This window comes from Rattus rattus, chromosome 2, assembly GCF_011064425.1.
Source record: "Rattus rattus isolate New Zealand chromosome 2, Rrattus_CSIRO_v1, whole genome shotgun sequence".
In the NCBI taxonomy this organism is placed as follows: domain Eukaryota; kingdom Metazoa; phylum Chordata; class Mammalia; order Rodentia; family Muridae; genus Rattus; species Rattus rattus.
Window position 1 is genome coordinate 110,805,121 of NC_046155.1, and position 26,635 is coordinate 110,831,755.

The following is a 26,635-nucleotide window of genomic DNA, read 5'->3' on the forward strand; positions in this document are numbered from 1 at the left end:
TCTTTTAAAATCATAAAAAGTAACTCAATATTTAAAATAAAAATCCCCAATACCTAAAACTAATGTCTTATCAAAAAAGTTTAAAAACAGCTAACAGGCTTCAATTCCTACATGACATTTGCGTATTGTAAAGTGTGCCTGATGGGGAACATATTAAGGCAGGCTAACTGAAGGCTCAAGGTCACTGTCCAACTGTTTCTCATCTTTGATGAATTTCAGTGAGTGACATCTTCTTACAGTTGCTTTTGAAGGAACAGAATTTTCTCTCCCTGGCATGTAAACTTCCATAAGTGGCAAATTTCACTCAGTCAAACCACACACTTGATCAAGTGCTCCTGAGAAGAAAGCCTTATCATTTCTTCCTGGGACAACTTTACATTTTTTTGTCAACTCCTTTTAAACAGACAAACGTGTCGGCACATGGTAGGCATACAAGAAGTACTATTATGTGGAAGACTGCAGGCCTCCAGTCCAACACTTTCCCATGTCACTGCTGAGGGAACTCAAAGCACAGAGGTCACAGAGCACGTGGCAAGCACAGGACTGGAATGTGCAGACATTCAGCTCCTAATATCTAGACAATGGACAGAGCAGCAGGAGAAAACCATCAAGACTTCTCACTTTCTCCAGGGAGTTATTTTAGTGAAAGGAACTCTGAGCATTTCCCCCTGTCCACAGATAACAAAGATAAAAATAGCTGGGCCAGGAAAATAATATTTACCCTCTTTTGAAATCTGAAATAAACCAGCTTTTCCAGTTTTTGACTGCTCGGTTTTGGTTTGTTGCGATGAGAGATCTTCTGGCGTCTCGAGGCTGTTGAATGGATTCTTCCTTTGCTGGGGGAAAATATTGTTTATTAAACTTGGTTTAAATGTCATAGCAGCAACTCAGCACTAGCAAATGCTTATGAACACACATACTTGATAGCTTTAACCAGTTCAATCCAGGCATGTTTGGACCTAAGGCCACTGTTTAGTTCGGTTAGCATAAAATTACTATACCTCATTCACAAACACAGGTACAATTGTATAAAGTATATGCATTGCCAAAGTCCTTTGAGTTAGACCAGAAGCAAAGACTCAGTCAAGGGCAAGGAAATCCTAGGTTTCTAATTAAGTCAGATTCCCGTCAGGGCACTTCCTACCACACAGCTTACTACACCAAAGAACAGCCCTTTGACATTTACTTGAATGATGACTTCAGTCATGTTGAAGTGCTTCACAGGCATTGTTATGGACAACTCTGATGACAAAGTCATAAGTACATACAGACTGGGTTTGATGCCGTTCTGAGACAGGGCCTTCCTACACAGGCTATAAAATGTCTTATGCGTTCCAATATTCCTGCCTCTGATTTTTCATATTAATACAACTGTCTATAAAATTATTACTGTTTGTAGTCTTACAAATAGTCAGTTCCCCCTGGAAACCGACCTCTACTAGACATTCAGGAAGCTATGCTTAAAAATAAGGACTGTGGGAGAGCTGAGAAGCCACATTCCATAGCCTAAGAAAGGCAATACCATATAGGATGTTTACATTTAACTTTTTACTGGGGTCTCACTATACTTCTCTGGCTGGCCTAGAACTAGCTATCTAGACCGAGCTGGCCTGGAACTCACAGAGATCCTACTGTGTCTGTCCTCTACTCATCCCAAGGCCTGGGATTAAATGATGGCTCACCCCTGGCTCTTTTTAAAACAATTTTAAGGCTTAATTATGTATATGTTGTGGGGTGGGGGTGGGGTAGATGAGCATGCAGATACCCACAGAGGCCAGAAGCATTGAATCGCTAGAGCTGGAGTTACAGGCAGGAAAAAAAAAAAAGCATAAACAGTGAACTCTCTTCAGCACTGAGGCCATCCATCTCTTCTGCCCTTAAACTGCTTAACTCATGAGGCCAGAAAGAAATCTGTGCCGTTAGCAACACAAACATAATAATTATCAACTTTATCCACCACAGGAATGACTTCTTAAACTAATAGCCAAATTATGTACACCTGGGCCACACAATGAATTACAGGAGTCTCAGTATTTTTGTTTTGCTTTGACCCAATGGGAAAATTGGCACTCCTGCCAATAACGAGATTATAACTGTCTGGGCTCAATCTACCTTGGGCAGAGACACAGCTGGAGTCCTCGTATTTTCCTGGGACCTTTCAATCGCACTGGAAGCTGGATCCACCACATTGGAACTGCAAAAGAAACCATCACTCAGAAAATAAAGCCCCACCCTGTAGGAAGCATCAGTCTTGGCAGGAGATTTTAAGACAGGAAAAAGGGAGACGTTTATAAGATGAAGCTGCAAGAAGGGAGAAGAAGCTGGGCTCCGAAGCAAGGGCCACGGTGGGACAAAGAGGTAAGGGGAGCATGAGAGAGGACATAAGCAGCCATTAGGGTCCTTGACGATGTCCCGGGTACAGGCACACAAGAGGTTCACAGTTTAACCTTGCAGAAATGAACTCATTTCAAACTTAAATCTAAGATAAGGTACAAGTTAGAAAGTGAGCAGTGGGTTTTATGGGTGAAATACAGTCACGAAATCTTTATTCCACAGGCAGGTTCCCCTAATGCACATAAAGCACAACTGAAGCAGAGACAGTAAGGCAAGTGACCTGCCAAGGAGATAGAACGTCTAAGTCAGATACACAATGGCTGGTGGGTTAAGGCAATTTCTTATGACCTTCATCCCAAGTTAATAGATGAGTTCTTACTCAGGTACAAAGAATAAAAGTACCAGAAGGCCATTGAGAAAGTGCTGGGTAGGTAGATGACTTCAGCTGGCTGAAAGAAGTCCACGGGATTCTCTAACCATTCTCAGTTCTGAGGTGTTGGCCTTTCACTGTGTGGCCCCCAAGTTCTCTCAGTGGCTGTGCTTCTTTTTGACATGTTGCTGTTACACAACTTAATTTGGCTTTGTGTCAAAGCCCTCAGCCCAGGGGTGAAAGTAAACAAAGCAGTCACAGAGCATGATGAGTTGAGCAGTCACTCCCTTGACTCTGAGTGAGAAGGAAAGTGGGTCACAGAATCCCAGGACAAGAGGGAAGTCAGCTTGCTGAGAAGGCTCGTGCCAGGAGCTTAGCCGTAGACATAAAAAATGACGTCACTGTTGGCGGAACCGCTCCTCCCTGTTAATCTCCATCGGTTCTTAGTGACTGACTGTCAGGATCAAAAGCTGAGAAAAATCCTCTGAAGGTGATGGCTTTTCCCCTCCTGGCAGAGGAACAGAAAGCCCAGGCAAGGAAACAATTCACCCTAGGGCCATGGAACCTTGCCCAAGATTGCCGCCACTAAACCCCAAGGCTAGCTATTTTGTGGTTTCATTTCTGTACTTGAACTGCTATTTTTTTCACGCATTAAGCTCTCCAGAAAGCCATACTTCCTTCTATCACCTCTCTTATGGATCCAAAAGTAAAGTATAGCAGAGAAGTTGTCATTTACAGCCCAGTCACACAAAGGCAAAGGAAGGGGATAGGATGTATGAAATGGAAAACACAGGAAGAACTTGTGATGGAACCAGAATTTGGACAGAAAGGAATCCTTATAGGAAATCTATTCCTGTGCTAGCTGGACACAAAGCCAAACTACGTTGTGTAACAGCAACATGTCAAAAAGCAGCACAGCCACTGATAGAACTGGGGTCCACACAATGAAAGGCCAACACCTCACAACGGAGAAGCCATTTCTCTCCTGTGCCACTTTAAGAAGCTGGGAGGGAAAAACCACCCACTACCCAGTGCTGGTGAGGTCATGGGTCTTGGAGGAGAACCTACTACTGCCACTCTATTAAACTAGCACAATCCCTAACTATAGTCTAACTATTTGTCCTTATACCCACATATACATTTCATCCATCACCAAGCAAAGTCCTTTGTAACAGACAATGGCCATTACAGAAAAACATAACAGGTCAAAATGCAGAATTCTGCAGCCCGGTTGATGTATCTGTAACACAACTTCTGTACCTTATCCTCAGGAATCACTGTGGAAGAGGGGACAGAAAAACTATGAGAGACAGAGAAGGAGTTTGCTATAAGATCATGTCTCCAGAGGCTACACTCATCAAGTCTTAGCAGTGTGGCTTCTGAAGCATGAGCTGAACAAGAAGAGCAGGTCTAATGGACATGCTAACGTGGCTGGGGAAAGTCTAGCCATATAAGCCTACCCTGCACAGGAATGCTGAGAACAAGAGAGATATCCTTCCCCAGGGAAGAGTACCAGTTAGTTATCCAATAAGGGCCAGCCCTAAAACCATATACATACATGTAACATTAAACAGCCTGAGTGGGTTGTTTATTCACATAGGCAACAACAATTGAAAAATTGGTCATGGATTTGAAAGAGAGCAAAGGGGGTTTTGAGGGAAGAAAGGGGAGATAGATATAAATCCCTTATAAAATGAGCCGGTGTGAAATATGATGAACAGTATACATCAGATGCCTAACTCAATGTAAATGATCTCCCTTAGAAAGTAAAGCAGCAGGATAATCAGGGGATCTGACCCAAACACAGAGGTTGGGCGTCCCCAAAGGGCAGACATGGTTTTTTTTGACATCTTGATCCTTCCCACTCCCCAACCCCAAAGGATAAGCAGGGCCTCTATACTACTGACCTCTGCATCTAGGCTCCAGAGGCCCCAGTTGCTCATCCTGATTATGACTCTACTTACTAGAGTTGAAGCCAGTCTCCCCCTTAGGGGAAGTCTGTCCTAGCATTCTCTTGTTAAAATTAGCAGTTGGCCTATTCCTGTGACTCTTGGTGGTTTCCACCCCAGTCCGCACTGCATTGTCTGCCACAGCCAGTCCAGTCATTGCCACAGTGCAGATCTTCCCCCTATAGCATCATTTGTCTCATTATTACATGTTTTTTGGGTGAAGAATTTGCTTCCTGCTTGGCATCATGAGATCAGATCTCCACACAGAAGATTTATATTACCTAAAATCATAATCCTTTAATGGCCTTGTTCCTTAGAATCCCACTCATCCCAGAGAGAGGTAGACTCCATCATGAACATAAAAGACGCTCAGTATATTCCACATGAAGTTTGTTGTTTGTTTGGTTTTTTGTTTGTTTTGTCTTGTCTTGTGACAGGGTCTTATTATGTAACCCTGGCTGTTCTTGGAACTCTCTACGTAGACCAGGCTTGTTTGGTACTCACAGAGATCCACCTGCCTCTGCATCCTAAGTGCTGGAATTAAATGTCTGAGTGACCATGCCCAAATTCTTGATGAGATCTTTAAACTGGAAAGAAACCCAAGCTCCACAACCTGTGCTTTGTAACTTTCTTCTTCCACACATTCCAGAAGTCACACTTGGAAGATTATTAGAACACTAGTTATCAGTCCTAGTTCTAGAACCAGAAAGAAATTCTGTAAGTGATTAGTTTGATTTTAAAAAGTTATCCTTATCTCCTTCGGGGCTATTAAGTTCCATGTAGGCTGCTGTTATGCGTCTCCCCCATGGGCTGGCTCTGTGCTTGGTATGTGGTGGTACTCAGCGATGCTACGAAAAATTAACAAACATATGAAGAAATGAGCCAGAGACAAAGGGAGTGAGTTAGAATATGTACTCTAAGCCCTTCAGGTCGGCAGTATTTTCGTGAGCTCACACACTTCTTTCAACACTGGAACAGTCTACACTACAGACTTGCTCAGCACATTCCCATCCGAGTAGCAGGCAGTGTGGTCTACCTAAAGAGCTTTTACTACCATTACAGACTGGAGTAAATCTAAAACCTGATAAGAGCTCTTGAGAGTGCGATATAAATGATTCTGTGGGCCAGACGTCTTAGAAATGAAGTTTTCTTATGACTGGATTTTCTATCAAGCCTTCAGGGGCCTCAGGGAGGGACAAATGTGTTGACTTCTCCCTATTTTCTTCAAGAGCAAGCTGGTTTCTTACACTGACCCTATTACTGAGGGTTCTAGCTAATAGCTAACTCTTCTGGTAGATGGAGATGGATATACACAGAGAAAAGCCATCCCGGAAAGGGATCATTAGGATAAAGTAATAGAATTTCAGAGCTGCAGATGAAGTTGGGGTTTATTGGCTCTTTTTTCCACAGAGGGTAGGAGGGAGGTTGGTGGCAGAGTGAGCATTAGGGAAACACAGGGAGTGAAGGAAGATGCCTGCCACTTTGGTTCACTACACTGATATACAAAACAGCATCTAATTCTTCCCAAACCAAAGGGGAATGGGATGCTGGGAAGTTGACCTTTTTGATCATTTCAGAAGAAATAACTGGATTCTTTTCCAGTTCAGAAGAAAATGTGCCAGTGTCAGAGAATGAAATACTATAGCGAGGGCTAGCCCCCCTCAACCCATGGGAAATGTTCTCCAGAGAGACTGTAGCTTATGGACAACACACATCCAGAGAGCAGTCAACCTCTCACCTGACTCCATAATTTCCAGCTTTCCATCTGCAATGCTCCAATCTCAGGGTTATGCAGATTCCAGAGGATATGCATTTCAAACCTCCTTCATCTTTGTCTGCTTGTCAATGCCAAGGAACCCACACGTGCAAGCAACCCGTACACTTTGTGGATGTTTTCACGCCCTTCCGAGCACCACAGTGCCTGTATAAGCTGACCTATGACAGGTCTGATGCTCTCTCCATCCTTCTTCTCAAGAAAGAGGTTCTTAAAAATGAAGCGATGCAACCTGGAGACTGTTGATCCCATTGTTACCCATAGTTTTAGGTTCTTCTTTCTTTCTACTCCTTTCTTTTTGTTTGTTGTTGTTGTTGTTTGTTTGTTTGTTTGTTTGTTTATTACCCCTGGAGTCCAAACACTGCATTCGTTCATTAATTTACTTACTGATTTATTTTTTCGCCCATATCCTCCCACACCATTTAGTCTTTACTTAATAATTCAGGATCTTATCAATTATTTTCTTTTGTTCACTCATTCACTCACTTTCCTTCCTACCTTCATTCATTTCAGAAGTTATTTACTTGGCACTGTGGAAAAACTAAGAGTAACTTCATGGACTAACTATCCCTCCAGGTATTGTCTGCTTCCTGGAGGAAAGAGAGCAGAGGACCATAGTGAGGACCTTCTCTCAAGTAGCTCTGTGTGCATCATTGAGAATGTCTGTGTCCCTAACAAATACCGCAGTGTCTTTCTAATGATCTATGGATCTGTCACATTCTATCCTGACTCCATTCCCTCAGTATCTCCCCATCTCTCACCTAAAGTACTACAGTATCCCCCATTGGACTATCTAGCCCAGGTCTGCATGCAGTTACCACAAAATTGCTCTAAGAAGTAAAGAGAAAAGAATCATTTGGTAGCACCTCATGGATTAACAACAAAGAGTCTAGCTTCTTGGTCTGCATTCAAACTTGGCTAGCTTCTTCCTTACACTCTCTTATCCACCACACGTACCTGACCTGCTGTATCAGACCACGTCCACTCCCCAGCAAACCAGGGCAGCTCAGAACACCCTATCTAAACAACTGTCCCATCTAATACAGCCTTATCATTCTTCAAGAATCATCCTAAATGTGACTATGTCCAGACTACCTCTGCAATCCCTCCACCCCAGCCCCATGGTGGATAGAATCAGTACTGCTGTCTGCGTTCTGCCTTTTCAATACCACTACCAACTAGGCCTTATAGTCAAGGGCTGCAGTTCCAACTACTCAGACAACCATGGCAGGGAAACCACTGATTAAAGATCTGCCTAAGTCACAGAGTATGTTCAAGGCTAACTTGGGCGACCTAGTAAGACTCTAATGTAAAATGAAATAAAACTACACTGGGACTGCAGTTCTGTGATAAAGGGACTTGTTTAACATATACATTGCCCTGGGTTCAATATACAGCATTGGATTAATAAATGTAAAAAGTAAATACTATTATTATAGCAAGCACAATTATAGTCAGTCCCTTCTACAGAGAGTGGTTTCCTAGAAGTTGAGAGCAGGGCAGAGCAAACCTCATTCACCTTCCCTGCTACCACCTTGTATGTGACAAATACTTAGAGTGTTGACTGACGGAATAAACCACTGATTGGAAAGTGAACTAGTACCCTTACTCTACTAGATGCACACAAGTCGTTAAATGGGTGCTCTCAATGACTCACAAAGATGGACATTTAAATACCTTATTCCTATTCATATCCTACAAGTAGGTGTAGGCAACTTGTGAATTAGTGACTATGTCTTCACCATGCATACCTATTTATAGTCTCTTCCTTCTATTTTTTTCTTTGCATCCTATACATCCTAAGTCTTTTACCTGTGGTTCTCATTTGTCAAAGTGGCTACAATGAAAGTAGCCACTGACTTCTATGGATGACATTTAGTTTTGGGGTCCCTTTCTTACAAGATATCAAGACACTGAGGTGACCACTACCTTCAGTGGTCCTCCTATGAATTTGTCTTGCTAGACTGAAGATGTTCACCTTTATGAAGTTTCTTAAAACAACTCTTAAATCTTATAAACCATCAGTTCTAATAAAGCTTTCATGGTACAAGGGCAAGGACCTCTCAGATATCTAAATCTTGCCTGAATAAACCTTCTTTTTGCTACGCAGGAGATGTGGACCACCTGGCCTACCCAGTAGGATGGCACAAATATGTTTGTATTCACATTTCAGGAAGGTGACTGTTGAGAAAAAGAAAGGAGATTGAAACTTCCAAGTACAAAGGCTTATTACTTAGTTATAAGTATATAGGCTTAGTACTGGGGGAAAGTCAAGTATTCTTTATAATTTGTTTTATATAATTCATCCTTCCGAGAGAAAGGGTGACACTGATAGGCATCTGAAGGGTGGGTGACAGGGAAGAGGATAAGGGACTAGAAGAGAAAAAGAATTGGCAGCTTAGAATGCATCTGAGCAGTATTTGTTATTTTAGATGTCTCTGCAGCTCTAGAGAGGAAATAACTCTAAACCGTCAGAGGGTAACTGTAGGATGATGTCACAGGTGAGGCAGGTACAGGATAGAAGGAGGCCTGTCGTTGGAGGAGAAGGAAGGATGGGCGGGAGAGAAGTTTGAAGGAAGAGGAGGAGACTAGGGGAAAGAAGGGAGACGGAGAGAGGGGAGAAGCCATGGCAGGTGATGTTAAGATTCTGCTCTGTGTATTTACAGGTTGTTATTAATGTTCTCAAGGGATGGATGGTACTGGGCTTTTTATGTTTAAGTGAGCAATTATATCTTACCAATTGGATCTAAGATTACTGTGTTGTGTGTTCTTTTATATGAGGGTTTGAGTGTAGGAAAGTGTGCGGCTGGGGTGTGTTTCCGCCAAGATATCTAGCAGATATCTTGGGGCCCCAAGGTGCAGACCAAGCGGGGTAAAAGACATCAATACTCTTTTTTATTTTTATATTTTTACAACAACAGGTAATCTCCAAAGGTGGCCTCAAAGGAGAAGACAAACAGACAGACAGACACACACACACACACACACACAGGTGGGGGGCAGGCAGGCAAGCAGACAGACAGACAGACAAACACACACAGAGGTGGGGGCAGGCAGGCAGGCAAGCAGACAGACAGACAGACAGACATTAAAAGGTCTACCCTTTTCATTCGAGCTAAAGAAGTGCCTGTAGCAGAGACATCAGAGGCTCTGGTCAGTAGACACCTATTAGATTCTCAGTGATACCCAGGGCTTCAGACTTGTTTCAGGGAACACATTATTATCTCAGATAACAAAGATTGGCTTCCCATGCCAGACAGGAAATATTACACTTCACTTATGGGCAGGGCTCTGACATACAGAGGGAAGAGTTTCTCTGGTCTTTATTCTGTATGCTTCACTTTGACTAAGCTATGTCCTATGGCTTGTGTATACGTGCTCAGCGATGATTTTAGGAGGGGATATGCTATGCTATTGATGTGGGGTTCATGGGCCAGTGGCCCATGATAAGCTTATTGCTTATCACGAATTCATGGTGATGTAAATACATGGACTGAGCATGCTCAGGACCATTTATAGCAAGTTTTCAAAATGCCCAGTTGACAGTGACCTACTGTGTTCTTTTACATCTAATGTTTTACAGAAAGCATCAGCCTGTGATATTTAGAAATCCACATTTAAAAGCAAAAGGAAGCAGGCCTTCCACCGTGTAGTGGTAAATACACCACGACAGTTTCTGAAGTTCAGCAAACACCGTCCAGCTAAGTTAGTGGCCAGGACTCCAGCTGCTGGGGACCAGATTCTCAGCTGCTCTTCAGGGAACACCGTTCTCTGCTTATAAACCTTTCTGAGCTTCCTAGTGCCACAGCTGTAAACAAAGGTGAGCTCATGAAGAACACAGGTGGTTGGCCATGTCCTATTGCTTGCTGATCACCCATAGCATTTTATGAGTGGGCTCCCACAGTCTTGTGTCTACGACACAATAAAGGCTCTTGTTACCATGCCTCGTTAAGAAACTGCACTGCCCAGCCTCCCATCCCCCAACTCCTCGCTCCTGGCTAAGAAAATATTGACAGGTGCTGAGTCACTTCTATTGAAAACCACTTGGCCTATAAATACAGGCCCCAAAACACACTCAACACGCCCAGCTCACAAAGGTTAAACAGCATAAGTGGGTGGCATTGCAGGAGATTGACTCTAAGAAAAATGGTGGCCTCTGACACGGAGAGGAGGAAGTACAGCTGACTGCTTACCACCCATGCCACGTCTCACACAACTGGCCTCAACTGAGCAAAGCGCTCTTGCTAACGCCTAGCAGCTGTGTGCTGGCCTTCTCAGCCACACTTAATCCATGTAATATAATAGTGTAATTGTAATGCCAGCTGGGAGGTGCCAATTCTTCTTCCTCAGAAATGCTGACCAGTTCCCATGTTTCATTTCAGTTACTCTCACAACATCCTAGTGAGGCAACCTGGTTCCAATTCACACGTAAGATCCAAAAGGTCTGTCCGAGGCTACACAGAACACAATGCATGTTCAAATCACAGATGTATTAGCCTGGAAGTAAGGAAGATGGGGGAATGCTCTCCATCCTGAGGGGACATGACAAAATGGAGTTGAGCAGCTTTGCCTCTCAAGTCCTTTGAGATGGAGTGAGAGCCTGGGAGTAGGATAGGAGGTCTGCACTTGATCAAACATTGGGATGAGGTGGGTGCCTCTGATGCCCCAAGCTGTCTTCTTGCGTCTTCTGTAGTTGTTCATATTCCCTCTGCTGGTTAGTGCCCCATGTTCCAGCCTCTATCATACCCAGATTCTAAGATCTGCTCCCAGGTCCTTGGTCATGTATCTAAATGACCATGTCTTTTCTACCAGGGTTTCTAATGTTTTGGCTTCAGTTGTTGTTGTTGTTGTTATTGTTGTTGTTGTTGTTGTTGTTATATTAAAGTCTTATTGTAACTTGATATACCATGCCTGGTTGATATCCCTTAAAGGCTTGCTTTTTTTCTGAAGGGAAGCAAAGGTAAAGTGGATTTGGAGTTAGAGGGGAGAGAGGGGAGAGACTGGGAAGAGATGAGAAAGCAGAAACAATGGTCAGGATGAAATGTATGAGAGAAGAATAAATTTGAAAAGGACATCAAGGGGAATGAGTATCACCAGTTCCTGAGTTCTTGAAATGCTACATTGAGTACCATCTCTACTTAGCATGCTTACTACACGCTGTGAGCTATGGTAAGAGTTCTACATGTATTGTCACCAGGGAGGTTTTACCCAGAAACTGATGGGAACAGAGACAGAGACCTGCAGTCAAACCATAGGTTAGGCTTGAGGCATCCTAAGGAAGGGACAAAGGAAGAATTGTAGGAGCTAGAGGCATCAAGAACACCACAAGAAAACCCACAGAATCAACTATCTTAGGCCCATAATGGCTCCCAGTGACTGAATCACCAACCAGGGAGCCTACATGGAACCTGCAGCTCATGTTACAGTTGTGTATCTTGGTCTTCTTGTGGGAGCAGGGGCTGTCTCTGAGTTTGCCTGCCTTTGGGTCCTTTCCTCCTACTGGTATGCCTTTCTAGCCTTAATAGGAGAGGATACACCTAGTCTTACTGCAACCCGCCATGCTGTGTTTGGTTTATATCCATGAGAGGTCTGCCCTTTTTTAAAAAAATAAAAGAATGAAGGAGGACTCAATGGTGGGGTAGGATGGAGGAAAATACTGGGAGGTGGGGAGGGAAGTAAAACTGTGGTTGGAATGCTAAAAAAAAAAAGTAATTAGTTTTAAAAAGTATTCTACACTTACTAGCTATTTGGTTTCATAATAACCCCGGTTAAGAGAGTATTTGTCTTGTTATATATTGGTGGAAGTAAAGGCTTAAGAAATTAAGTTGGCATTATTTTAAAATCACATATCAACCAGAAGCTATTATCAAGGTCCCTTAACCTCTAGCCAACATGGCAGACCAGCATAGATGACATAGAAAATTAAAAACAGTCCTGGAGGAAAATGGTAAAGCTCATTACTCATGGAAAATAGTTAATTAACAGACACCTTATTTGAGTCAGTATTTCATTTCTCACCTGCGTGACTTACTCATAGTCAACTCTGAAATGCCCATTGGTAGCTGTCTTTTTTTTTGTTTACATTTTTTTCTTTTATTCAATTTTTTTTTTACATTTCAAAATGTTATCCCCTTTCCTGGTTTCCCCTCCAGAAATGTGCTATCTCCCCCTGCTTCTATGAGGGTGCTCCTCCCACTCCTTCCCACCTCCCCACCCTGGCATCCCCTACATGGGGTATTGAACCTTCACAGGACCAAGGACCTCTCCTCCCACTGATGTCCCACAATGCCATCCTCTGCTACATATGCAGCTGGAGCCATGGGTCCCTCCACGTGTACTCTTTGGTTGGTGATTTAGTCCCTTGGAGCTCTGGAGTGTCTGGTTGGTTGATATTGTTGTTCTTCTTATGGGGTTACAAACCCCTTCAGCTCATTGGTAGCTATCTTAGACACCCATCATTTTTTGACTTTAGACTGTTGGAAATATCTGTTTCCACAGTGCCTTGGTCTCAGACCTAAACTCAGTGTGTCCAACCATCAAAGACATGGTCTTCATGCCAGTATGAGGCTCCACTGAGACAGTAGAGGTAAAACACAATTGCTCTTTCTACCAAAAGGTATTAACTGAGACCTGAAGAGAAAGATGCTAAGGAGAATACCTTTAAGTACCTAAAAGCAACTCAGTAAGTCCCCACAGTTTTGAAGCAACATAGCCCCACAGCTGGTTACTTCTTACAAAAGTCATCCAAAACTTTTGAATAAAAGCATCAAAAAGTCAATACTGGAATACAGAAGAGAATGCATTTTAAAGGAGTATTCGCTGTGTATGACATGCCCACTGTTCTGCATCCATGAGAACCAGTTCTGATCAGTCTTATCAATCCTATCTGTATTGCCTGGCTTCTGTCCTTCAGCATCTTTCATTGCACCAGATGTAACCATGTGATCAGGAGTCATCTGTCCCCTGAAATGAACTGTAGCACTCACACACTCCTTTACTTTACCTTAAGAAAATCTTTAGTACAAATGAAAACCACCACTCCTGATATTGGAAGAAACAACCATTTAACATTTTGACTCCAAGATTGAGATTTATTGGAAATTCTGAAAGCTAGGAAAGAAACTTTTCTAGGTTCCATTCCCACTGGAGTCCAGAGCTCCCCCAACCATCACCCATCCTCACGCCTAGGACTCCTGTCCTGTCCTGTCCTGCCTCTGTACCCCACACCCACCTTTGCCTGAACAACACATCGAGTCATGAAACCCACAGGTTGGGTCATACCTTGGGCCTGCTGGACCTGTGTCATCTGCTGGTTCTTCCACAACAGCTAGCTCTGGGGGAAGGGAAGCGTCTTTGTTGACATTATTCACCCAGCTCTCCTTTGTCCTCATTGCTGTGTCCTTCTTCTGCTCAGCTGAAACAGGGAACAGTAAGGATAGAAAGGTCACCTCTCATTGCTACGATCTATACTGCTCGCATTGGCTCCTATCCACAGGGACTCAAATCTGAACCTCAGGACTCCCAACTGCCGTGATGGCCACTGGATCTCAGGACCAAAATTATAACTGTGAGAGAAGTTAGTAGATTCCCCTGATTTCAGATCCCTGCTTCCCAGTCTCCTAAAAGGATAGGTGGACCTTTAAAGGTACAGGTACCCTAGAGACCACTGAAGCAAAGTTCTAACTGCCTTTAGGTTAATCTGACCTGAAATGGAGCCGAGACTGGATATCCTTAGCCAAGAGATGCTCAGAGTGGGATCCTTAGCAAGCATTTACTCAGTGCCTATAACCGGCTAAATACAATGCTTGACTCTGTGGTACAAAGGTAAACAAATGACCCTAATTTAGGATGTCCCTCTCCAGGGCCTCTCCTGCCCCATAAGTCTGTCCACAAGTCCAAATTCTAAGTTCTTCACTGCATCCTGCTTAAGTGTCATCACCCCCATAAAACTCTGTGCCATGTCTTCAGGAAGATTCCCTGCCTCTCAATACTCAGAATTCTCTACTCGAATCTCTGTAATTAGCATCAGCTGAGTGGTGAGGAGTGACCAAGAACTGTGCTAAGTTCTTTGTGGACATTATCCTATATAGTGAAAGTTGTCGTCCACGTTTATAAATTTGGCAATTGGAAATTAAAAAGCTCAAGAAAATTGCCTAAGGCCACATTGTATGTGTCAAGGATATGTTTATTTGGTGTTAAGATGGGACAATATTGGGGCTTCAAATTTCTAAATGCATTCCAAGGTGCAATCTATCCCCTATCGGTCTTGCCACAGATCTGTCTAGTATCTTCAATTACAAATAGAATCACAGTACTAGCCAGTATCACCCAAGATTTCTCATGGCCTGAGTATGCTTGAAAACCAGGAGAGCTGCAGTCAGAGAACTTTACATGCTTGGAGGTCAAAACTTATCAGTAATAAGTGTGCAACGGTCCAAAGATTTTTCAGTCCAAGCTCTGCTATTTAACAATACTATGACCTTTGGCAAGCTAACCCTAGTTGCCCAATAAAGTCTATAGGAATATTATACATACCTTACAAAATTACTTCTACAGTTAAAAATAGATAATTAACAATCAATATATATTAATGCTTTAAAGATGATATTTTTCTTTGTCTGTAAGCTAGACCCAGAGATTTACAATGATTGATCTTGAGTTAAATAGAAACTACTTAGACAGAAATTTGTAAACACACAGACAAAATGAAGTGGTGAAATAAAGAGAATCATAAATAAACTTTTATCGTCCTTTAAATGATCTGTTTGGCTGCTTAAAGAAGAAGAATCATGTGTCAAGATCATTGAATATGAAACCTGGTTTCACACACCTGTGCATGTACATGCTTACAGTGACATGTACACATGCTGTGTGCATGCTCGCACACGTACTCACACACACAGCTAAAGAAAGGCATGCACATAATCACCAGGCACCAAGGCTACTACATTATAAAGTGGTACCCAAACAATTGTCTTCCTCTACAGCCATGCACTTAGCCCTACCTTCATCCATCCAAATTCAAGGCAAGAGGATTTTGACTGAGAAGGGCATGCACTATGCAGAGCATAGCCACAATTGATTTCCTTCAGCAGATTTTCAGTGAAGAGTCTCATACCCTTCCCCACCCTCCTTCCTAAACAAATGTCAGCTGTGACCTCACCTGCCGCTGGGAGTCTCTTCCTTCTCATGGATGCTCTGATGATGTCAGCACCATGGATTTTGTCCTTGTGTCTTTTTGCCTTAGCTTCATAAAACCATTGGCCACTCATGTTCTTTAGTTGTTGGTCATCCTTAATTTTTTCAGGCAAGTGTCTGCAAAGGGAAAAGAACTTTACTTGTCTGAAAACGCACAATAAACAAACAAGTTCACTGTGGTTGTGTGTGAAGAAATTTGTAAATGCACAAGCAAAATGAAGCTCTTCCTAATTCATGTGCCACAAACATCCAAGATGACTTATAAATGTTCTGCTTTGACTAATAAATGAATTGGAAATGTCAAGCATGTTTTTTTAAATGACTTTATCGTTCTGTGTTTGAATGTTTTGTGTGTAAGTAAATGCACAATAGACATGAATTGCTCACGGATGCTAGGAGAAAGCAGCCAGTGCTCTTAACCTCTCTACCTGACATGTCTCAAGAGTGGAACCATTTCCTAGTTGCATTCTTCTCTATTCAAGTGGACACACTTGAAAGGAGTGATGGAGAAAGTGTCCCTGGCTTTTTTCCTCAGCTGTAAAGTGGGGAAAATACAACATCTCATAGGGTTTCCCTGGGAAGTGTGTTAAAACACATAGCCCATCCCTGCACATGCCAAGGGCCTATTAAGCATTGGTTGGACAACTAGTGTGTGACAAGCCATTCCCAGGCTCTTCCCTTCTCGTAAAATGAGCTTTTCAGGGACTATCCTGGATGGCGATGGGGCATGATCTGTGTGCTGAGGCAAGCTAAACGGGGGAGGTACAGGCAAGTCCCATCAGTGCAGACATTGTTTTTTTTTTAAAGTTACCATAATCATTCATGCTCACCAAACAACTGAAACCCAAATAACAAACGTACTGGTGCTGTCCTAAAGCATCCCTAGTTTCTGTTGGTTGTGGAAAATGGTGTTCTAATCAACAAGTTGTTTAACCTTTGCATCCTTCTAGTGAGTAAAATAAGAATTCCAAACCTGTCCCCTTGTCCTCTTAGAGATATACTCAGTAACATCCAATGAAAAGCACTTGGGAAACTTAGAACTCTTGAGAGACAATGTGTTGCACAAATCCAAATGGGTTCATTCAAGCTTAGACGGCTATGAGCATGGCTGTCTTAACCAGGTAAAGCGAATGGGGCTCGTAATTGTTGGGCTGGGGATGAGGACTGCACACAGGTACAATGGGGAAGGAACTGGAAGGGTGGTTACCCTGGCCTGGCAAAGATACCTCCTTCTTTCTTAAGTATGCTTCAAGGAAATGGTTCTTTGTCTACCGAATATATGTCTAGGATAGCCTCTCCCAGTCACCAAGGAGGAAGTGATTCTGCTCCAAGTGTGCTCATCAATTCCTTAGTCACACATTGTCATAACAGTCTATCTACAAATCCTGACAGTGTCATTAGTTCCCAGCCCTGAGCCACCAAAGAATCAGTACTTCTGATAGTTACTCATTGCCTAAGGCTTTGACCAAGCAGACAGTCCGTGGTGAGCTGCTGGTGGTAGTTCTTAATTTTTCTTCTCCCAGCAGGACCACGGTTCTGTCTAGTTACAGAAGTAAAACAAATCCACCTTTTCATAGTCAGACTGGGCTCTTGGAAGGAGGGCCTTCATTCAATATATATATTTGCTTTAAACACAATGTGCTTGCAGAGGGCAGATGTCATATGAGACCACTGACCACCTGACTTCAGACTGACTCTTTGGATTTATTTCCCAGAAGACACTCCTAAGCCGCAGTTGCCACACACTGAACTTATTGCTCCTGACATTGCTCCTCTGTTATCTGCATGTATTAGTGGTGGAAATGTCTGACTGGAAGACTATGGAGGTTCTCCCAAACAGGACCAAAACAAAGCCTTGTTTGAATTCCACCCAAACATGACAATGGACAGGGTGGTGAACCATTCTACATTTCAGTCTTTTTGCTTGTAAAGTTGGGGAGGATCAGACCTCCTCTTGAAGGCTTCTGAGATAATTCACCGGCATGCTTGCCTGGATGTATTTAGCAGTGCCCAGATCTTGTAAAGAGGCTGATGACCTCTGGATATCTTTGTATGACTTTTTTGTCCAGCACATTCCTCCTGCTGCTGCTTCTTCAGACCAAGCCTGAGCACCACAAAGACACATTGCCCTTTTTCTTGTTCCCACAATACCTCCCCTTTCACATCCACACAGTTTCCCTAGACTCCATTATCTCTTTCAGCCAGTCATCATTGGAGGCTACAAACTCCTTAAAGACAAGGCTTACATCCCTATTCAATTTATAGTTCCACCATGAAGCACAGAGACTGGCAAAAGATTGATACCCAGTAGCTGTTTGTTAACTAAATCATTGAACAATTAAGTGTTCAACAGCCACCATGGTCTGAATAAGAAAAGATATAATGAAGATCCCATCACTGCCAAGTTTCAGGGGACTGGAGGCCATCATGGTGGCAGGGTTTCTGATGAGGTACGACTACACATCTCTCCTCAGAACAGGAAAAAACACACCATGACATATGGTAACCTATTGGTGTACCACAAACCCTCACAGCAGTGACTCCCAGTTTCTTTTCATGAGATTGTTTTTGCTAACCAAAAAGTACTTTGCAATAGAGCTTTTGGAAGTCTTTGCAGCCTTGCTCTTCTCTCGTCTTCATAAGCATCTGCAAGGCCCCAGTGTATGCACAAATGGCACAGAGGCTATGTGAGTCATGCCCTCAGAGACACATGGCTCCAGAAGCGATTAGTCAGCACTGTGGTAAGGACAGGGTTGCTGGCTCTTTTGTTTGAAAGTGGCAAAAGAATGAGAATTCTTTCAAATTTAGTGAGGGCCACTTTTGCATTTTCTAAGATGATTATTGCTGCTGGTTTTATTATTCTCTTTTTTTGTTCCTATCGTGGTCACTTGTAACATTCTGTAGATGACTCTATGTGTGTAACATCAGAACTAAGTTCATAAAAATTTCAGTCATTTGAATAGCCCCACTGTGATGGTACCAAAATCTTCTCTTCTAATAGCTCTGTTATTTTTCCTTTCTTCTGAGCTGCAATTGAATGAGCCATATCAGCCCTGGATTTTCTAATTGATGTACCATCTAGCTGAGGGGCAAAAAGGTAGATTTCTTGGCATTAACACTGCTTCTGCCTGCCACCCTCTCTACACATGCACATTAGCATAGAGAAGATGCCTGCTGGTGGGCAGGAAAACATCACTCAGCCAAGAAAGGCCACTGTCCTGTCAGCCTTTCAGAGCAAGCACCTAGTTGTTTCTGTCAGCTGAAAAGCATTTTGCAATAGAGCCTTTGGAGGTCTTTATAACCTTGATCTCCTCTCATCTTAATAACCGGATGCAAGGCCCTGGTGCATATACAAGCAGCACACAGGCTGTGGGTCACTCCAGTGCACAGGCCTCCATGTTTAACTTCCACACAGTCTGCTTGCACAAGCATGTAATTTCATCTCTCTCTTTCTGTCTTTCAATCCCACCCCAACCCCCAATATATTCTGGGAAAGATGATAAGATCCTATGACTTAAAAATGACCTCATTTTCTAAATGGGATGATTCAAGTCCAGAGCAGTTAAAAGTCTTGCCCAGGGTAGCACAGGGCCGGGCCTAGAAGTTAGTTTGATTTTCTGCTCTCCTGTACTGCCTGTGAAAGCCTAGCAAGATTTTGGATTCTTAGGTAGTTGTCACACTTTATTCTTTCTACCAAGGGACTCACGCACTGATGGAGAGTCTGGAAATCAACAGACCTAGAAAGAAAGTGAACTGAAGGGGCTGGAGAGATGGCTCAGTGGTCAAAAGCACTGGCTGTTCTTCCAGAGGACCTGAGTTCAATTCCCAGCACCCACATGGCAGCTCACAACTATCTAGTAGATCAGACAGTCTCACATGGACACGCATACAGGCAAAACACCAGTGCACATGAAAATAAATTATTTCTTTAAAGTGAACTGAAATGTCCCTTAAAATGATAAGAAATACACGTAGGGGGATGTGGGCACATCACCGATCCCTACAGTCTCCTGAGATTCAGCGCAGAGTAGGAAAGCACCCGGGCTTTGCTGGTGGATCAGCAAGGCTGTCATCTTGCAGGCTGTTTACTCTCTTCTATTCCATTTTCCCATCTGTCAAAGGGGGTTGAACTCCACTACTCTAAGAACAAAAAGGAAATGCCTGTGAAACTCCCTGAATGCTGTAGCCCCCAGGATTTTGCTTTCATGGAAAATGCCACCAGAAGTCCTGGAAGCTAATTCTTCAGTGAAAACTGTCTTTACTTAAAAAGAAGCAGCTGAGAATCGTAAGATGTGGTGGCGGTTAAGAAAAAACAGCCCATCTCTGTAGATGTGGTTGTATGCGTATGGGGGTCAGGACGTGGTGCTGGTGTGGTGTTCAGACAGATATGTGCAGTAATTTCCTGCTGGCAGGGTGACGCAAAACACAGGAAACACCACCTCGGCAGTGTGTCATTTTCAAACCAAAAAAGACTAAAATTACACATGTGTGTGTGTAGTAATGTTCCCATTAAGGATGGAAGTCTGAGACAGAGGGATGGAGTGGTAGAGAAAAGCATCTATCTTGGTGTCTGCTTCTCTGCTAACCTATCAAACATCTCCACCCAGAAGTTAGGGACACAAGATGACAGTAACTTGAGCCCAGTGCTTGTGAGTGAAATCAGAAATACCACAGAAGACAAATATGTGTCAAGGATAACCTGGAGCTGTTCCCTTCCCACGTGCAACCCAGAGGCTGTACGAGAATATTCTCCTGGGGCCAGGTCCATATTGTACCGTTAACAGCTTAGGTGGTTTAGGAACTGTGCATGTCTCCTGCATGATGTTCATTTTATCCTCTAGTAAGTCAGCGTGGAAGGCAACATATAACATGGAAGGCAACATATGACCTATGCCCCCCCGAGGTGATTTGTATAGATTTGGATATGAACACTTCAAAGCATTAGATGTATGAAAAGTGGCAAAGCAACTTCAATAAGAATATAAACCTTGCCTCCAGCCCTACTGACAAGGATTCCGAATCAGTGCCTGGCCTTGTAGACAGCAGTGCAAGGGCCCTCCACTGACATTGGAGGGATGTATCCCCAATGCCATAAACAATTACATATTAAAGCCATTCACAGGTGGGATCTCAGCACATAAGGAGCCGAAGTGGAAAGAGCACCACAATTCGACTGCACCACTCTACACTGAGGAATGGGAAGGGGCTGAGATGGCTCAGTGAGAAAAGCACTTTCCACACAAGAGTGAGGGTCTGACCTAAATCCTCAGAACCATCATAAAGCATAGTACAGAAGCACACATCCGTAAGTCCTGTATTTCTGTAGCAAGATGGGAGATAAAGACAGGACAGTCACTCATAGGATACCATCCTGACAGCAACAGGAGACTGTGTCTTAATATATATGCAAGTGGAGGGCCAGTACCCAAGGGTTTTCCCTGACCTATCATCACACACACACACACACACACACACACACACACACACACACACACACGCACACATGCACACATGCATGCACACACATCGTACGTACTTCCAGAATACATATTAATGGCAGACTAACTTTTGTAATGATGCTAACTATAACACATTACTGCTTCCTCTTAGCAAGAAAGAGAACTGAAGCTGTAAAATCATGTTAGGAGAGCAAAATTTAAACTTTTAAACTTCTAATCAATAATCCTTAAAATGGAGGATTTAAACAAAGGCCAGGGGATGGTAAATTCCTCAGGGGTCAGGTCTTCAACCATCTTGAAATACCATTCACATCACTCTCAAGGGCAGGTCCTTCATTTATAAGAATGCAATTAAATTTTACTGTATTAAAAGTAGTTGAGGGGTTGGGGATTTAGCTCAGTGGTAGAGCACTTGCCTAGGAAGCGCAAGGCCCTGGGTTCGGTCCCCAGCTCCGAAAAAAAAAAAGAAAAAAAAAAAAAAAAAAAGTAGTTGAGACTTTGGGAAGTAATTCCCCGATAAGGAATCAAACTATTAACCAGCATTCTCTGTGCTTTTGAGAGGTACAATCTCTGTGAAGGAGGATTCAAATGTCCCTGTCATATTTGCATGCCAGGAAGAGGAAGAAGCATTTTTTAAAATGACTTGATCAGGACCTGGTCATTCTCAGTCTGAGTTGAGATCCAAAGGGGAGGTGAAGTGACTTTGCCTAACGAGCCACAGATAATTAACTACTGGTGAGGAGATTTGGCTCCAAGGTCCCTGTGTCATTACCAAACTCTCATTTTTTAGTTCCAGAGGAAAATTTTCAATGAACAGCTTAAGACATAATGTGCTGTACTGAGATCGTGGCTTTATCTCTGAGCAGTTGTGAGGTCCTGAGTAACTCATTTCCCCTCTCCCCACTTTGCCATCCTGCCTGTCTGTAAAATGGCTGAAGCAGATCAAGAAGTCAGAGCTATCTAGCCATAACTGACCAAAGTGGAAAGATAAGCTCTGAAGAATTACAAAGGAGCTGTTAAGCCAAAGCCCAAGAAGGATCATTTTCAGAAATCAGAGACCAGGTCATGGCCCAGAAACAGAAGGGATTCAGAAACATGCCTACAAGTCCCTTTGGCCCAAAAGCAAATTGGTTGCAGAGCAAGAATCTTCCTGTGTGGAATCTTCTTGTGTGGAACACATCAAATGAGGCCCTGTCAGAAGTATACACACTCCTGTGACCGTCTGCCCTTTCCAGTATATACTATCTCTATCCATAAGGTCCTGTCCTTGCCCATGCTCAAGAAACTCTTGGTGCCTACTTAGAAAGATGTCCAAGAAGTATTAGTGGCAAGGGCTGACACAAGATTTTGTTGTCACCTCTAAGCTTCTTCCTAGTTACAACAGCAATGAAATATCAGTGCCAGGAACCCTCAGAAACCTGCCTGGCCCCTCCAGAGCAGCAGACCCAAGGAGAGTCTGCCAAAGAACACACAGCACTAACACGGAGGCTGTGGCCTAACCGAGCTGTGTTCCTAAGTGCATGGTCCACTCCTTGCCTTGCCAAAGCTCAGGGTTGTTACAAGAAACACACGAGGGTAAAGTTCAGCAAAGGGTTTGTAAACTGTAGATGAAGCCTAACACTCTTTATGGGGAGACTCCAGAGAGTGTTGTAAGTGACATGGGGGAAAGTGTGATCTCATTCTCATGATCACAGCTCCATGTCAGCTTTGTGTCATGACAGAAGTGCCCTTCTCCCCTGCACATCTCAGGGGGAGGAACACTAGAGATGAGCATTTCATTTCCACTTTGTGAAACTTACTAGTTGAACAAGTCACATAGTCAATTTCCACATGCAATCATTGGGGGTCATCATATTGTATTCTATTGCCCGACTCCACAAAAGAGTGCAAAATCGTGAGACAAGTGGAGCATATCAAACCCCTTGTAACTTGATAAACCTGTTTGTTTACTGTCCTTAGTAGCAATAATTGGGCATGCTATCGTGCTTGAATTGATTCATTTTATAAAGCATTCATGTTTAGTCAAATAAGTCCATTGTTTGGGGTCCTAATATTCCAGCAATAAGCACACAGCTTATTGCTCCTTCTGGAGAACTAGAATGGGAACCAGTAGGGTAATACTGCTAACCTACATTCAGGAGCCCCTTCACTGCTCTCAAAGCCTATGACTACAGAGACAGTGGGTTGCAGGACCCAGAACCTAGAAGGAACAGTGAAGAATTAAGTCCAGTCATCCAGCAGCAAGCTTTGGTGTTCTTTCTACCATGGAGATGATCGAATGTGGTAGGAATGTTGACAGGGAATATTTGGGTTCCATTAAAAAAAAAAGAGTAAAAGGTCAAGTTGGTACTTTTCTTTGAAGGATCCAAGTCAAATGCAAACTTGACCTGTTTGGAGAGCACTTTTAATTTTTCTCTTAAAACCAATCCTAGCAATTCTGAAAGTGTTCAGAAACATGAACTACTTATTTTTTTTTAAATCCAGGCTGGACTGGATTATATAACAACACTGTCTCAATCATTCTCCCTTCCCCAGCCCATCTCTCTCATTCTCTCTCTCTCTCTCTCTCTCTCTCTCTCTCTCTCTCACACACACACACACACACACACACACACTCACCCAAGCAAAACACTAAACTACATTTCTTCTTTTCTTTTCTGTATTTAATTTTTTCTTTATTTTTTACATGTGGTATTTGCATGTGCATGTGTGTGTGCATGTGTGTGTGCTCATGCCCAAGTGTGCATTCATGCATGCAGGAACATGTGGAGACCAGAAGTTGGCAAAAGGTGTTCATGCTCAATTCCTCTCTGTCTTGTTTATTCAGACAGGGTCTCTGACTGCACCTGGAAGCCACCCATTCGGATGGACTGGCTAGCCAGGAAGCCTCAGAGAGCATCAATTTCTGTCTGCCTAGCAATGGGATTATAGGGACATGTGGCCATGCCTAGCAGGTCATTATGCTTAAGTGGCACTTGTCTGAACTATCCCTCCAGAATCGTTTCTGTTGTTTGGGTTTTTGTTTGTTTCTTTATATTTTAAAAGATAGGGTTTATATGATAATCCAGGCTAATCTTAAACTCCAGGCAGTCCCTCCATAACTCAACCTTTTAAATTCTGGGATTACAGACAGACATGAGTTATCATGCCTCATCTATGACTCATTCTTAAATGGAGTCAATGGCAGATAGGGGTGTGTTCCTAATTTAAAGAATAGGATCTCACTGATCTCAAACTGTGAGCTAGAGCACGTCCACCTCACCCTCTGGAGTAGCTTGAAATCCACATATGTGTAACATGCCTTGAACTCCACATATGTGTAACACGCCTTGCTAAAGTTTTTCACTGAGACCCTATTTCTGCTGGGAGCCCAGTAGGAAAATTAAGAAACACCAGGAGAGAAACTTCTGTCCCGGAAGTTAACCTAAAAATGGAATGTGTAAGTTTAGGCTGCAAGACAAACTACCAGTTATGCCTGAGAAGAAAACAGTTCTATTTTCTGTGAACTGCCTCTTTCTTTCCTTCATACCCAAGCACCTTTTTTGCCTCTTACCTGACCCTCTCCTCTTCAGCCCTCTTCAGGGCAGCATCCCTCTGCAGAACCTTTAAGATGGCGTCTTGTTCCTCCTCTGTCAGGAAACTTAAGTCGATCATTTTGGAGCACAATTTACACAAAAGGAACAATTGTAACAAACAAATGTAGCTTGAGGTTCTCAGGGAAAAAGAGCTGAGACCACAGTCAGGATGATTACAGGATGCAAAATTAAATGGTATCTTATTTGGTAGTAAAAGTCTTGACTGGGATCCACAAAAGTTTTAGGCAGATGACATCAAAATCATAAGAGCAAGGTTCCTGGAGGTAGCAGTGGTCTGTGGGATGAACAGGTCTCAGGAGGATGCTGCACGCCTTGTATACGCCTTCAGCAGAATTTCTTCAGTGCACCCTCTCTGGACCTGCCTTAGACACAGTCTCTCTCCATGCTCATCACCATCTTGAGCAACAGACTCCTTGGTGCATCCTCAACCTGGAGAATCATGGAATGACAAACACTAGTCAATGAGAAGAAACTCCTTTTTATTTTCCGGAGCTGAGGACTGAACCCAGGGCCTTGGGCTTGCTAGACAAGTGCTCTACCACTGAGCTAAATCCCCAACCGAGAAGAAACTCCTGTAAGCACCATTCAGTGGTATATTTTTCAATGGCCATAGGTGATGGTTTTTGAACTGAGAAAACCAGCTTTTCCAGCTTCTCGAGCTCAAGGTCAATGAGTCAGAAACATGCTTCTCCCCAATTCTAGACCACAGAGATGGAGCACACAAAGACGCTTGTCAATGTTTAACAACCCACCTGAGCAGTGGAGAGTCTTGATTTAGAAATTCCTGGCTTAAAATGTGATGCTGGAATTCAGCAGGACCCAGGCCATGTGACTGAGGGTATCAGAGAATTGTGGGAAAGAAATGGGAAATAAAGATTCGAAGCGCTAGTCACTTCGCAGGTGGGAGCGTTCCACCAGTGTGAGTCTGTACTCTGCAGTGCAGCAGAACTCACTAAGGGCAGAACTAGACTAGGATGATCCAGTTCATTGGGCTGCACCTCTAACCTTCGCTGGGTCTGGAGGAACCTGCCAAGCTTGTCCTTCTTCATTTCTGAACACTTACTGATATGTACATATAAACTGGGGGAAAGGATGTTTCAAAACATCCCATCATCCCAAGTCAGCACCTTTGAGTCCCAAGATAGGTAAGAATCCCACTTGCCTAGAGGAATCCTAAAGATGAAATAAGAGATGAAATTTGAAGAATGCCATGAGGCAAGACTTTGGAGACGACTTACTCCCAGGCACGGGTCTTTTGACAAGTCTAAATGCTCAAAGCCACAGGCTTAAGTGATTCTTAAAGCAGTGTCATTTAAGAAGAAAAGACAGTGTGCACACAAGCGAGTGAAGTTTATGCATAGAAACCTTGCAAAACAGAACAACTACACAGCTACGATTGGCCTGTAGGTATAAGCCATTAACTGAGTTACTCTACCAGAGGTTTTATCTGCTCCTTTATACTCAACAGCAGGGTATCCTTGGCAGACTATAATAATCAAGTAAAGCAGCGACTGTAAAAAGAATATGTCTTGCATCCTGTACACCAAGACTAGCCAGTGAAAAACATTCTTGCTCCCTCCGAATCCAAACTTTTGTTACTAAGTAAGATTGTACTGGTGATGGTGGCGGTGACGGTGGCACACACCTTTAACCCCAGTGCTTGGACGGCACAGGTAGAAGCAGGTGGATCTCAAAATTCAAAGCCACCCTGGTCTACAGAGTGAGTTCAAAGTCAGCCAAGTCTACTTAGAGAAACATTGTCTCAAAATACAATACAAAACAAAACGACAACAAAAAGACTGCTTGATCAAAAGGGACTCCAACATTTGTGTGTACTTTTGGTTCTTGTTCTGTATTTTTTTTTCATTTTTTGTTGTTTTTCTTGTTTTATTTTTTTGTGGAAGAGAGACACAGACAGAGACCATATACCCATACACACACACACACACACACAC

The 26,635-nt window shown here is 43.1% G+C and overlaps 1 protein-coding gene across 4 annotated transcripts in view; it reads right to left on the reverse strand.

The window, feature by feature from the left end:
* Sytl2 (synaptotagmin like 2) overlaps nucleotides 1–25,130 on the reverse strand; it is a 63,042-nt gene extending 37,912 nt beyond the window's left edge. For 2 of the 4 annotated variants that reach the window (XM_032893227.1, XM_032893226.1), the window contains exons 1-5: nucleotides 24,638–25,130; nucleotides 15,591–15,742; nucleotides 13,709–13,841; nucleotides 2,113–2,194; nucleotides 722–836 (exon numbers count right to left, since the gene is read on the reverse strand). In XM_032893227.1, the coding sequence (XP_032749118.1) occupies nucleotides 722–836; nucleotides 2,113–2,194; nucleotides 13,709–13,841; nucleotides 15,591–15,742; nucleotides 24,638–24,738 (583 nt within the window). In that variant the 5' untranslated portion in view covers nucleotides 24,739–25,130. The remainder of the gene's footprint in view (nucleotides 1–721; nucleotides 837–2,112; nucleotides 2,195–13,708; nucleotides 13,842–15,590; nucleotides 15,743–24,637) is intronic. The other 2 variants (XM_032893229.1, XM_032893228.1) reach the window with 1 other exon arrangement.
* Between the last annotated feature and the right edge of the window lie 1,505 nt (nucleotides 25,131–26,635).